Source organism: Patiria miniata, unplaced genomic scaffold (genome assembly GCF_015706575.1).
Source record: "Patiria miniata isolate m_02_andy unplaced genomic scaffold, ASM1570657v1 HiC_scaffold_22, whole genome shotgun sequence".
In the NCBI taxonomy this organism is placed as follows: Eukaryota; Metazoa; Echinodermata; class Asteroidea; order Valvatida; family Asterinidae; genus Patiria; species Patiria miniata.
In genome coordinates this window covers 14,612,345-14,626,103 of record NW_024037061.1, presented here as the reverse complement: position 1 = coordinate 14,626,103, position 13,759 = coordinate 14,612,345, and the positions used below count along the sequence as shown (strand labels likewise).

Here is a 13,759-nt window from a genome sequence, read left to right as displayed (position 1 = left end):
AAAAATGTAGGCCTACATGTACTACGGGTGTATGCGTGCTTACCAAACTCATAATGACACCAGGTTTTTTTTTAATTTTACCATTTTATGGGACCCTGGTAAAAAATGAAAAAGAAAGGAGAACCACCAAGCTCCCGAACAGAGTGTGACGTATATGAGTTTTGGCTGTAACGCGTGCCACCATTCCTCATTTGCATCTCATTTACAATAAACTTGAATTTTCAGTACACTGCAGCACATCCGCCCGGCCGCGAATTTCTTTCTCCGAACAACATCCGTTTGGGGTGTACGCTATGACGTTTTGGACTTTACTTGAAAAAAAAATAAAAATTGCAAAAAAGAAATGAATTCGAACGTAATGAAATTCGGACTTTATTTCCCTTTTAAAAAATCCTCCAAAGCATCAGATTAGCAAAAAAAATTCGGGTAAAAATGGTGATTCCTCGCGGTACAAAATCACGATGTTATCCAACTGAGCTATCGAACTGCTCGACAAATCCTGGAAATTTATGGTAATATATACCTGCGTACGTATCATAAAAGTATCGTAAAAGGCGCTCAACAACATGTAATGCGGATGTTGTTTGGGGAAAAAAAATAATTCGCCGCCCGGCCACGGGGGGGGGGGGGGGGGGGGGGGGGGGTGGGGGGGGGGGGTGGGGGGGGGGGAGGAAGAACAAAAACCGTTTCTTATGACAGCAAAGCCTGTATCCGGCGGCAAGAAGCCGTTAAATACTAAAATCCAACACCTAAAATCTAACCCCTATTCATGTACATGTACTTTACACACCTCTAAAAAACAAAAACAAAAAATACCCTCAACCTACCCGTTTTTCTAACCACTTCACTGCACAATATTTTTAGCTACGGCTGAGCAGCTCAACAAATCGTCGTGCATGTCTCTCTGTTAGCTGGTTTGTTGCTAGTTAGTTAGTTAGTTATAGTAAGGCCAAAAAAAAAAAAATATTCGGTCTCTGGTCAGACCGAAGTTCCGGAATTTCTTTTGCTTTTTTTTCTTTCTTCAAGCTTGGATTGTACAGACAAGGTGGGGTACTATTTTGCTTTTTTGGTGACCTCATGTACATTGGTGTCCTCCATAATTTGCCTTGGTGCTTCCTGGCGCCGTTGGAGCTACAGCGGAACATTTTTGGGGAAAAAAGATTGACACGCATGATTAAAATCGACGCGCGCGCTGACCAGAGACCGACTTATTTTTTTTTTGGCCTAACAAACGTCAGCAACAGCCTTGCATGGCTATAAATCACCTTGTCCTCCAGGCCCGGGTATATCATGCATAATACATGCATCGATACTGCTATGAAAAAGTGTCCATGACTTACAAAGCCATTGCATTATCTATCATAAAAAACAAACAAAAAAAACGCCTTTTCGGAAAACTAAAAGGTTTATATTATAAGCCTTGCAAAAAGCGAATCAATTACATTATGCATTGGTCTTTCATCAACTAATGCATGTTGCACTGGTAATGGTAACAATAATTTCATTCGGTGACAGATGCAATGTTCGCCTCGTGGAATTGAATTTTCCACCTGTCACCGAATGAAAAATGTTTTCCATTACACGAATGTGAAACATTCATTATTTGTTTTATACACAATACCTGAATAAATCCTCATCTGCTTGGTCAGAGCCACCAATCGTGTGTCCGCGCTACCGTGTAATAGAATTTCTTTTTTGCACAATAATTTTTTTTTGAATAATTCAATGACATGTGATCAACGTGACATGACATGTGATCAACGACCCACCAATCAGATGACGGGGATTCATTCAGGCATTGTACCGTGTGATTGTATGCCGAACACTAGCTTCCAATCACACAAAGAATCAACTACAAGGTCATCATTCTTATGTTAAAAAGCTTAGTTCTCAACAGAGACGACATCGATCATCAACCTCCTGTTCACTACACTTTGTTGAGCCCAGAACCCATTGTGTCTCTTTTGCTGATAGATCATTTTCTGTATACGGCCCCAGAATCTGGAACAAACTTCCAGAATACATTAGAGATACCACCTTCCTGCATATTCAAGACACTCCTGAAAGCTCACCTGTTTCAGGAGGCGTACCATCAATAATTATTCTTCATTTGGTGCAGCCCCATCAGCGAGGCCCAAAAAAAAAGTCTCCGGTTTTTGGTATGCGCGCGCGTCGCCGTAGCCATGCGCGTCGGCAAAATTAATTTTAAATTTTTTAAATGTAAGATGATGTGTAAAAACCGCCAAACTCACTGGTTTGACTGGAATTCTGCTGCTGCACAATTTTAACGTGTTTTAGATGGGATTACGATCGTTTATAAGCCTAATGTGGCCTCTCTGGGCTCGATATATTTTGCACTAAATTTAATCGGGCACATTTGCAGACGATTTTTATCATTTTGGAATTGTGCGTCTCTGGAAGCCAGACTGAGGGAGCGATGGTCGTTTATCTGGAACCAGTAAACGCTTTTTAATTAGCGAAATATGTTATGGCGCAGACTAATGACCAGCCTGGCAGCGCATGCACAATGTCGATGTCACTATACGGTCTGACATTACCGTTTTCCCTGATTTTTGTCTCGACAATCCAAATTTCCCGAAGAAGATTCGTTGCGGTGGAGATCGTAAGTGGGTGCAGAATTCTATATTGCCTTACTGAGGTCACCTCAAGCTCCACCCTGAAGGATATTTTTGAGAGTTTTAAGGGGATCGAAGCCTGCAACATCAGCCGATATTTGAAGAAGAAAAAAGTAGGGGAAAAAACAAACCGCGTCGCCGCACTACTTTGGGGGCAAGCTCCATACCAAAAACCTAAGACTTTTTGTTTTGGCCTTAGAGCAAACTTTTTGATTTTGGCGCTTTATAAATGTCTTTTGATCGATTGATTGATTGATTGATTGATTGAACAAGTCGTCGTTCGATATGGATACTTTAATGCTGCACTCTTTACGGATAGGGATATCACTTTGAATACAAAATATTGTTCATGAGAATCAGTTATATTCTTCAGCACCAATTAATCAACACATGAACACTGTAGCATTCTTGCGTCGTTGCATTTTGATCAACAGTTTTACACAGCAAATCTTAGAGTGAAGTTCTTTTTTCGGCAACGCGAACGGTTATTATCATAGAGCTATATTAAATATTAATACAGCTCTATGGTTATTATAGAATAGACCTACATCTATATCACGCTCCCATTCGCAAACAAAAAATGTGGAAAGATCCATTTCATGGCGTTTTAACACCGGATTTCCGTCATGTTTTCATCTCTTAAGGAAAATCGGGAAATCTTAGGCACTGTAATTTCAGCCTTTTATGAAAACAAGGCCTCTTGTACATAGGAAGCGTAGCAGCAATATACATGGGCAAATAAGCCAAATATTTAAATATGAGGGTAAAAAAAGCAGTTAGAGTTGAATGCAAGGTGTGCGTAGAATAAAAGAGCATAGTTAAATACGTATTATATTAATAATGCCATTTTTGTTAACATACACGAAGATTATCGTCATGCTTCAAATGTCAGATAATCGTCCGCATGGAACGAATCCTTCGAATAAGCAAATGAACAGCATGGAGCTATCGGTTTTTTTTCCCCCAAAGCCTACGGTCATGGAAATTAAACTTTGTAAAAAAGTGAAATTTTGTTTAAATGTTTTGCATGTCCGCCAGTATTTTGTTATAACATATTAATTGCCTCCCTCCCTTAAAATTAAAAAAAACCTGCTGGAGAAATCTTCAGATTTCACGAACGAAGCTGCTAATCAAAAAAAGTGGTGTGCTGAGGTAAATCAGTGGAGAACAGTCAACAGCAAAACACATGCAATGTCGCGTTGGCTAGTATCCCGTTCTGGGTGAGTTTCTGTGCTCAATAAAAGGATCCTTGCAGGATCGTGTGCATGCTGCTTAAAAGCACCATTTTGGGCTTAACAGTTGCATGACAGTGCTCACAAAAACGTCAATCCATGAAAGCTGGGATCCTATCTGTCCATAATAAAGGCCTCTTCACTCTTGTTGTTATTGTCCCTTCGGATAAAGTCGTTGTAGACAACGCGACGGAACAGCACGATATTGACAGTGACGATGGCCACGTTGCACAGCGGCGTGATGACAGCCAAGATGACGGCCATGTCGAAGACCAGGGTGCAGTAGCCCGAGTACACCATGGGGATCAACCGGAAGATGACAAACGTCGCGAGGTTGACGATCTTGACGACGCGGAAGAGGATGGATTGCCTGGGGACTCCATGCATCAGGAGGAGCTGGCGGAGGTGTAAAAAGACGGCGTTGACCTCACATAATAAGGCGACGAGAATCACGCCCATGCCTTGTTGGTACGCATTCACCAATGCCAACAGAAAAATACCCTAAAGATAAAAGTAAAAGACGGACAGATTATAGTTACATGCATTATATGCATATAGGATCATTTGCATTTCATACAGTTTGTTGTTTCCAATTATAACACCCACAAGAATGTTCAAAAGCTAAATGTTGCAGCTCAGTGGCAATTTCACTGTTCGAGAAAACCGTGACAAATCATGCACAACCTTTTGATCACGAAACACAATTTTGTCTATTATAGGCCCCAACTCTTTATTCCAAAAATCAGTCAATTGACTGATCGCTGAAAATCCGGAGAAACACGTTGATAACCCCCTTCGTTTACATCTGACGCTACAGCCATTCCTTGCCTTGCCTAGCCTGTACGTACAGGGTGAGTGAAAAAAGCGGGACCCAAACCCAAAGAAATATATTTCATATTTATAAATATATATGTAGCACCAAAAATAATTATCACAATTTAATAAACTACTCTTAGATGAACAAAATACTTCATTTGCTCAATCCATTTGCTTTATTTGTCAAAATCATATCACCATTTAAACGAAATGACCCTAAATCTGTTCCGTCCCCGATTTCAAGAACTGTCGTTACCGTCTTCAAACATTACCAGCGATAAAACCTCAGTTTAAAAGTTAAAAATATTCAACAAAGTCGAAACTATGGATTTTGTGTACTACAGTTGTTGAAACAAGTATTCTGTGTCATTTTCTTTGTTGTTCCAATCAGTCAGAACACACGATAAATTGTTTTTCTTTTTGGACGAAACTGATTTTAGGGCCATTTCGTTTAATTGGGGATATATTTTGAAAGGATTGAGCAATTAAAGTATTTTTTCATCTAAAAGTAGTTTACTCAATTGGCTTACCAGTCATAATTATGTTTGGTGCAACATATTATGTTTAAGTATATCTTTGTTTTTGTGCATGTATTTTAATGTTTAGGGTTTTTTTTATACTTAATCATGTTGTGTTTTAATTACAAATGTATTATATTTTTAAAGATCGTATGTTCACATATACAATTCAATTGTTTAACTGCGAGACAGAAAAGACATGTTTTTAATAAACCATTACTGAATTGAATTGAATTGAATATTTTTAAATATGAAATATATTTATTTGGGTTTGGGTTCCATTCTTTTTTGTTTTTTGTTTTTTTTACTCACCCTGTATTTCAAGTACGGTAGTGAATATTAAGCAATCGAATGACGAACCAGAGCTGTAATTGTCGGCCTACCTCCTCATATAATTCATCATGAAGTAAGTTATACAAAGTGGAGGAAATTGCTAAATCGGGTCCCACGAAAATGAAGAGCATACGGTTTTGCATTTGTGCTTTCCAAATGAAACGTGCGACTAGAATCAAGACTAGAGATCTAACGGCACGATTTTATGGACATAACATGGTACCCCGAAATTCTTTCGTACACGAAACTCGCAAATGTTCAAAGTAAAGCTACATGTATCACTGACAAATTGCCTGGGTTAATTTTACCCTGCCTGGGTTAATTTTACCCAAGCAATAGTGAAAACTGCAACTGCCCAACATTGGGCTGTCCTTTACCCAATTATTCGGGTAAGAATTTCTGTTAAATTCAACAAAAACTTATGGTCATACCAGACTAAATTTAATTTGGTCTTGTATGTCCACAAGTTTTGGTTGAATTTAACAGAAATTCTAACCCAAACAATTGGGTAAAGGACAACCCAATTTTGGGTAGTTGCAGTTTTCACCCTTGCTCTGGTAAAATTAACCCAGGCAATATTAACCTTTAGGCGATCTTTCGAACTACATGTATCATGGGAAAGGCATTTTAGAGCCCACTACGGCGCAATGAAGACGATGAGCTTCTTTGTAAGACAGGCTTCATCGGACCTTCACACGGACTGAAGGAGCACGATACCAGTCTTACAGAAATTTGCTCATTTTCCATGCTTCTTTCCTTAAAATTAACAGTTAGTTTCTTTTGTATAACCTAAACTACGCCGATAATATGACCAAAAAAATGATTCTATACCACAAAACTAAGAAAAATGAAATAAAAACTTGATTTTTTTTTATAAAGAGATTCCCACATGGTGGCTGGAAAATCAAAAGCATTCTGAAATGATAAATAAAATCAACGAAGTTGAGAATACTGATTTAGAAAAAGCAAGTTATTTATCATTTGAAAAGCTACTGTGAAAAGCATAGCTGATTCGTGAGATATATGAAATTTGAACCCCATAAAGCAAAAAGTAAGCGCTTAACGACAAAGGTAAGTTTACCCGCCATCTCCATGTCAGACAGAGTTATTATTGACTCGGATAACAAACCAGACTGCAATGAATCGACCATTGATTTCCTATACGACGAGGTCATACAGAATGGGATGACCCCTTTAAGTACGCATCGACGACTGTTCAGTGGTTAATCAAAAAGGGGAAATACCCTATAGGTTGCAGACCAGTAAATATACTGCCATAGACTTCAGTGATAATTACACGCACTTATTAAACAAATCATAAAAAAATACTTAAAACACAGATCAAATTAAAGCTTATTTCATCATTTTTCATTTTCCGTTCAATTTTTTTGGGGATTAGGGCCTAACCCATGACTTTAAGGAGAAAATTACATCCAAAGATGATCACCAGTATACAAGCAGTCCTGAAGCCCATCGCGATTTTGAAAATGGACGCCTACGCTTCATTACAAAATAGAGCCATTTGGGGGCCTAATTTCATCAAAATTTCACAGAAATAAGAGCTCACGGTCATCTGCACGGCTTCCACCCTTCTTTTTTCCCAAATCGTCAAGTTCTCGGCCCTCGAACTGAAATGCTCTTATACCGGAGATCGTGATTTGGCCGGCGTAAGTAATTTTGGGCCTACTTACAGGTCTGCACCCTGTATGACTGGACGGTTGTTTATATATATAAAAAAAAAAACGGACATGAAATAGTTGTTTTCCTCACCGTAAGATGATGTCCTAAAAGCGGCCATATTGCAGAGAACTTGCTGTAGACAACCAGATCGTAGAAGTCATACATGTAGTAACCTGGGGGTGTAATACAGAACTGAGGATGTGAGGATATTGGAACAGTCGTCGGTTAAAGTCTGCGTGTTAAAATATACAGGATTCTTTTGTGCACGACGTCTGCTGCGCTCACGTGTTGCACCACTTCAATTCCTAACGCATGGGTGACATTGAGGGTCACGCTTTATGAGCACGGCAAGAAAATTGCTCATTTGAAATCATGTTAATCACTCGGGCTAGCGACTGATGCAAAAAATATTAATCATCCTGCTCGATTTTCCATATGTCGGTGACTAGTAGTCAGACGTTTGTCCACATCGCAAAATGTGCAAAACTAAAAAAATCCCACTTAACGATTTACCATTTTCAACGCAAGCTTCTGGTGTTAAAAAAAAAATGAACGAAACTAAAATGAATTAATAAATATATTTCAATAACGATCTGTGGTATTTCCATATTAAATCTTTCTGTTTTCGTGTTATTTCCGAGTTTCATCCCAAAAATTGATGCCTTTTCTAAATTGCTTTTTTGTCTAGCAATACAAAAGTTATCCACTTTCGAATGAGACATTGTCAAAAAAAACCTCCACGTCTAGTTATTGAGTTTTTACTTTAAAATCTCGAATTATTGGCTACCAGACAATAATTCCCGTTCTCACGGAGTAGGCTTCATGGCTCCCGCCCCGCAATCAGTATCGATAATGTAAGGACCGGGAGCCAGTCTACTCCTAAACTAAAGCAGATCAAATATATGTTTGTGCCCACAACAAAAAAAGCCACCCTTTTAAAGTGGTTTACAGACTTTCATTTTTTCCCATTTTGTTTTAGGGGGGGGGGGGGTTGGTATAAAACATACAAGTTGACATTTTGTTAACCCTAACTTTCCCAGAGCCCCCACAATCCTCTTTGCCAAGTTGACGATTTTGCAGGATTGAGGCTTCATGGCAAAAATGTGTGGCGCCGATTTTGGAGGATGCACTGTGTCAAGGGGTTAGGCTGGACGTTGTGTTGTTCATGCTCAGCTAGCTGTGCATAGATTATATTTGAAAATCCTCCGCACTGCTCCGTCGTGTCACTTCCACTGCTTCAACAAGTTAACAGTGATTGCAAGAGGATTATGTAAAACAACGCATAGGAACGAAACATAGCAAAAATGTCCACCAAACACCAACAAGACGGAATGAAAACCCCGCATGCAGCAGGGCATTTTTATTGCACCTATTTCCGCTGTATTGTTTAAACAAGAGATTATCAGTTTGACGAAATCTTCACATCTCTTAAAGGTATAGGATATGATCGTTTGCTTTTCATACGTTTTGTTCGTTTCCAATAATTAAAATGCCACTCAAATCCAAAGAGGAAAGCTCAAAATTTAACCCGTTGGTGTTTCAGCTCTACTTTTCGAGAAAACAGTGAAAAACATGCACAACCTTTTGATCACAAGCATTCATGTCTCTCCGTTGGTCCGTAGGTTATAGTTAGTTAGCAACAATTAAACGTTCACATTGTCTATTGCTCCTACATATTTTAACCGATTTCAACAAAAATTTGTCAAAAGTATAAGTAACCCAGCCCCAACATTTTACATGGCCATGGGGGTCAAAGGTCATGTTGGGATCAAAGTCAAAATAATGTCCCATTTCAAATAAGCTCAAATGACAAAAGTAGCGCTGTCAACAACATGTTGGCATTGGTCAAACATTTAAAAATGTCCGTGGTGACCTCTTCGTCTGACCTACAGTTATGGGGTTAAAGGTCAAAATAGGTGAAATTAAAAAAAAATCAAATGACAAAAGCAGCGCTGTCAAGCTGTTGGCCTTCGTCAAACATTAAAACATTGCCGTGATGACCTCTTCATCTGACCTATACAGCTATGGTGTCAAAAGGCTAAATAAGGTGAACACGCATTTAGGCCATCAGCCTCGGTCCAAAATTTTGGCCGCCGGTATCAAATGAGGGGAATAATCGTCATAGCGATTTTTGGCAAGGTATACACCTCTAGAATTAGAAAATATGTGATAACATTGCTGCGGTGGCAGCTTTTTGGGTGTTATCACCCTTTTTTTTCAAAATGGCCATCAAAATGCTTGTTACCACTCTAGGGGCGGTATACCTTGCGCACTCTTCCGAGATCCGATCGAGCTTGCCATATGTAGACGGAATAATTCCAAGGGGTGTTCGGTTCCAGTACTATTTTTAATCCAAGGACGTCTGTGATTATTGTTACTTTTGGGATAAATGCAAATGATCCTATGTGCCTTTAGAGGAGTCGGGTTGGGGCAGTGGTTACTGTCTTCGCCTTCCACCGCTGTGGCCCGAGTTCGATTCAACATGTGGATTGGTTTTCAGTCCCTACCGGATTCCGTGGGTTTACCATTACAAATTCCTCTGGGGTTTTCCTCCCACCTCTAAAACTGTAATTTCTTCTCACTGTCTTCTCTCTCTACATGTTTGTTCAGGCTTTCGAGCTACAGTGCCAGGGGCACTACTGAGGAAACCTTTGTTTCAATACCAGAGATAAATAACAAATAAGAGGAGAATGATCGGTGCCAACAATGTGTCTTTTTATGCTGGTATTGTTTTTCTCCCACCTCTAAGTCTAAACTGCAATTTCTTCTCAATTTTCTTTTCTCTGGTTTCTTCAAGCTTTCGAGCTACAGGGCCTATAGGGCACTATTGAGGAATCCTTGATTTCATTACCAGAAATAAACAAATAACAAATAAGAGGAAAAATTATTGATGCCAAAAATGTGTCTTTTTTTTCGCTGGTATTGTTTCTCCATTAGTGTACGTTTTCTTACCGACAAGAACAGCATATGTTATTTCGCCCAGCTGTGTGCTGTACTTCGCCATGTCGTTCCATAGCCCAGGGTACCAGTAAAAACTGAATAAAAAAAAATAAAAAAAAAAAGAACAAAGACAACACCAAGTATTTGAATGAAAAGGTTTTGGCAGCAGCATGGACATTATATGCTAATGTATTCCTCTAGATTATCCAGCAATGTGGTATACCTTGTACATGTGCATGCGTATATATATATATTTTTTTTGGGTTTTATACCGTTTTTTTAATTAAAAAATGGTGTTTTGGGGGGGAAATATCGGAGGACAAATCAAAATATGGATACAAATAGCAATATTCACCCGCAGCTATCGTTACTTGACTTGTAAACATGCATAGACCATAAGCTTCGTCATTGTGGCGGCCATTTTGAAACTCCAATGAAAACATTTGTTCGACGTGAATCCATATTTTCGTATTTCTCGTGACAAGCACATAAAGTTGTTGAAAAATACGGTTTGTTTTGTTTTGGGCGCAGTCAAACTCGGTGTTAATGCCCTGAACAACACAGATCACATGACTAGCAGATGGTAGAGTCAAGCTGTGAGTGTGATCGTGTGAACAGGCCCAGTTCATATAAAAACAAATCTCTTTCTTTTACAAAAACTAGTAGAGTGCCAGCTGAACATGTACATATTTGCTTAGTTCTTGGCAGCTAATGTTTGTCATTTATGTCTTACGTAACGTTCTGCTTTTTCTTTTCGTATTGAGAATACTGTCATTGATGCCTTACGTAAATTTCTGCCTTTTCTTTTCGTATTGGGAAGTGTTTGCATTGAATTATAAATCAAGACCTATGTGTCTTTGCAAAATTTGGGTATGTGATTAAAATGTGTATGTAAAGCGATGCTGGAATGTTCAAGGAAACATGACATGACGTACTCTTAAGGGAACATCATACTTAACCTCAACCCCCAAAGAGTTCATTTGGAGTAAAGTACCACATACTACGAATTTATGCAGGTAACAAAATATACTAGAAAATACTAGTGCCTAGGCCACTTATGCTGAAGTAGTACAGCCTACTGCAGTTTACTACTTTAGTAGTAGTATTTTGTAGCTTCCGGTGAGGTTAGGGCTAAGAAAATAATATAATTGTGCACTTAATTATAACAAATGAAATACGGTTAATCATCACACGTGTTACACTTCCAACGAAATGCTTCAGACACATACCACAAGATGTGTTAATTTTTTTTAACGATTTCCCGACATTTGAACAATCATAAAACGACATTGAGAGCATTCATCATCCTGTTATAACATGATCCCTTTTTGGCCTTTAGTTAGGGACGAGTTCAACCCGACTGTTCCCGTCATGATTTTGGGGCTACGTGCGAAGTCACATCCGAAGGAACATCACTCGCAACGGACGTTTCCTGTCGATAACAACGTCTTGCTAGTATAACACATTAGCATGTAGGCCTACTTTTCGTGCATCATCTCTTTGCACTGTAAATATAATAGGGTACCAACATTATACCACTGATCAGAACTTTGTCAGTTGGGCGTTATTATTTTGGACAAGATGATGTAATTAAGCAAGGTTTTTGGGTTCAGTGATGTCCTCAATTATTGGATACATCATGCACTTCATATACAACTCAAATTTGGTGCGCCATTTTGTCTATCTAATGATGACTCATATAACTCGTTATGGATGGTATTGAAAAGAAAGGTTCTAAATGATACACCTCGTTAAGCTTAATGGTAATGGTTCGTCAATGTCATTCATGTTTCTCTCATTAATGATCAGCCTGGTACATCATCCACAGAGTTTCAACCTACTCAACATGTTCTTACCGCGAGGTATACATGACCTTGACCCGATTGACCCTAGCCTACCGATCACGCCTACCACATGGGGCCGGGGTATAGTTGCGTGGGGACAGTGGCCTTTTGAATCAACCCTTAATTTGGCGTGACAGGTTCCCATGGCCGCTAATCCCCGAGACCCTCCGCCGAGGTGAGGCTCTATGCAAACGCACCGATTTCCCAAGGTGTTTGTCCTTTCAAGTTTCAGGTCACAAACGCATACTTTTATCATCACTGAGATCATGGAGGTAGAATAACGGATATGTCAAGTGGTCCATTCTACCCATAGGGCAAGGACTTACCAGGGCGAGGTTGACTACCGAAAGTGAAACATGTACAACGAGTTTGAAACATGACTAGTCGTGCGGGTGCATGCAAATGTCACGGCGATATCATGAACATGACAGTCTTGTACCGTAATTGCAAACCATGCCAAAGCACTAGAAGGCAATCGTCCATGTTTAAGGAGGGATCAAGTAGTGAAGTTCATATTGGGAAATCAGTATCATAACATGCAGCGACCTCAGTTTCTCTAAAATAAATCCCCACATCATTCAAGCATTCATTGATTCCCAGCAAAAAAGGCATTTCTTTTTTTTCCCTTTCTACATGTACTTCAAGGAGTAATCATATTCAGACGAGTTTTCTTTTTCTGTCTCAAGCGAACGAATGTCTGAAATCGCATCACTCATCAGAATGAGTCATTCCTGTGCTTTTGTAGCAATAACAAATATAGATATTTGACGATCGACTGGCTTACATTATACATCAGGCCTTATTTGGCGCCACGAGGGTAGAATGAAGAAGGTCGTAAGAAGTAGAGCTATACGTTGTTTTAGCGTCAAATAAAGGGTATAAAGGCCTTTTCATGTTCCAAGCCAAAAATAGGAACATCCTGTGAATCATTTATCGTGTACGTATAGAATTTTTAAAAAGGGGATCAAGGGGTCACTTATTTGAGACATTTCCATCTCTTGAGTCTTGGTCATGTCGGTGTGGGCAAACATCGAGAACACTGTGGACAGACATGACAGAATGACCTATATATAGTCGCGCCACTTGCACGTGCGGCAGAGAAATAAGTTAACGAGGGTTAATGTGCCGTGTGCTTACCAAGTCGTAACGAGAACAGACATGACGAACGAATTCAGCAACGACGTGGCCGCGTTTCTCCACTTGTGCTTGTCCGTGTCCGAGTACTTCCCACACGGCCCGTACCGCCTGGGCAGACGGTCCAACGCCCGGTTGAAAGCCTGGAACGTCAGGGCCGAGCCGGCCACGACGGCGGGAAGCAACAGGGCAGACATGTTCGGATGCAGCCAAAGCTAGGCCGATCTAAGATAGACCGCGACAAGCGTCTTGATACACAAGTTTCTGGGTCACTCAGTCGCTGACGTCCACGCTTGGCTGCCCTCGCATCAAAGTTCACACCATTGATCGTGTGAACTGCAGACCATCATCGCAGGAAATCGAGGACGAATCTTGAAAAATATGGGACTTCAATCCAAGTAGGGCTACCGTGGGCAACTATACGTACATGTATATGGCATTGTCAGTTATGCTCACAACGCACTCACGTGTACATGTACATAAAGCCTACATAATAATACTATATACACGTACATTTGTACATGTACATATTCACGATTTATCAAAAGCTGTACGCTTGTGCACAACGTGTAGGCTGCATGCAGATGGCCTTGGCGCATTTTTCTGAAGTCAGTCATGCACATCAA

At 39.8% G+C, this 13,759-nt stretch overlaps 1 protein-coding gene across 1 annotated transcript; it reads right to left on the bottom strand.

Moving 5' to 3' along the window:
* Window positions 1–2,912: 2,912 nt before the first annotated feature.
* Window positions 2,913–13,737, bottom strand: LOC119730458 (TLC domain-containing protein 2-like). The gene is made up of 4 exons (XM_038203375.1): window positions 13,137–13,737; window positions 10,168–10,250; window positions 7,306–7,388; window positions 2,913–4,369 (listed from the first exon to the last, which is right to left on the bottom strand). The coding sequence occupies exons 1-4, from the start codon at window positions 13,328–13,330 to the stop codon at window positions 3,983–3,985; spliced, it is 747 nt and encodes a 248-aa protein (XP_038059303.1). The 5' UTR covers window positions 13,331–13,737; the 3' UTR covers window positions 2,913–3,982.
* Between the last annotated feature and the right edge of the window lie 22 nt (window positions 13,738–13,759).

Coding starts and splice junctions, on each gene's coding strand:
- LOC119730458 (XM_038203375.1), bottom strand. CDS start 13,330: ATGTCTGCCCTGTTGCTTCCCGCCGTCGTGGCCGGCTCGGCCCTGACG. Junction 7,389..10,167: donor AACATATGCTGTTCTTGTCG/GTAAGAAAACGT, acceptor TTACACCCCCAG/GTTACTACATGTATGACTTC. Junction 4,370..7,305: donor TTTTAGGACATCATCTTACG/GTGAGGAAAACA, acceptor TTTTATCTTTAG/GGTATTTTTCTGTTGGCATT.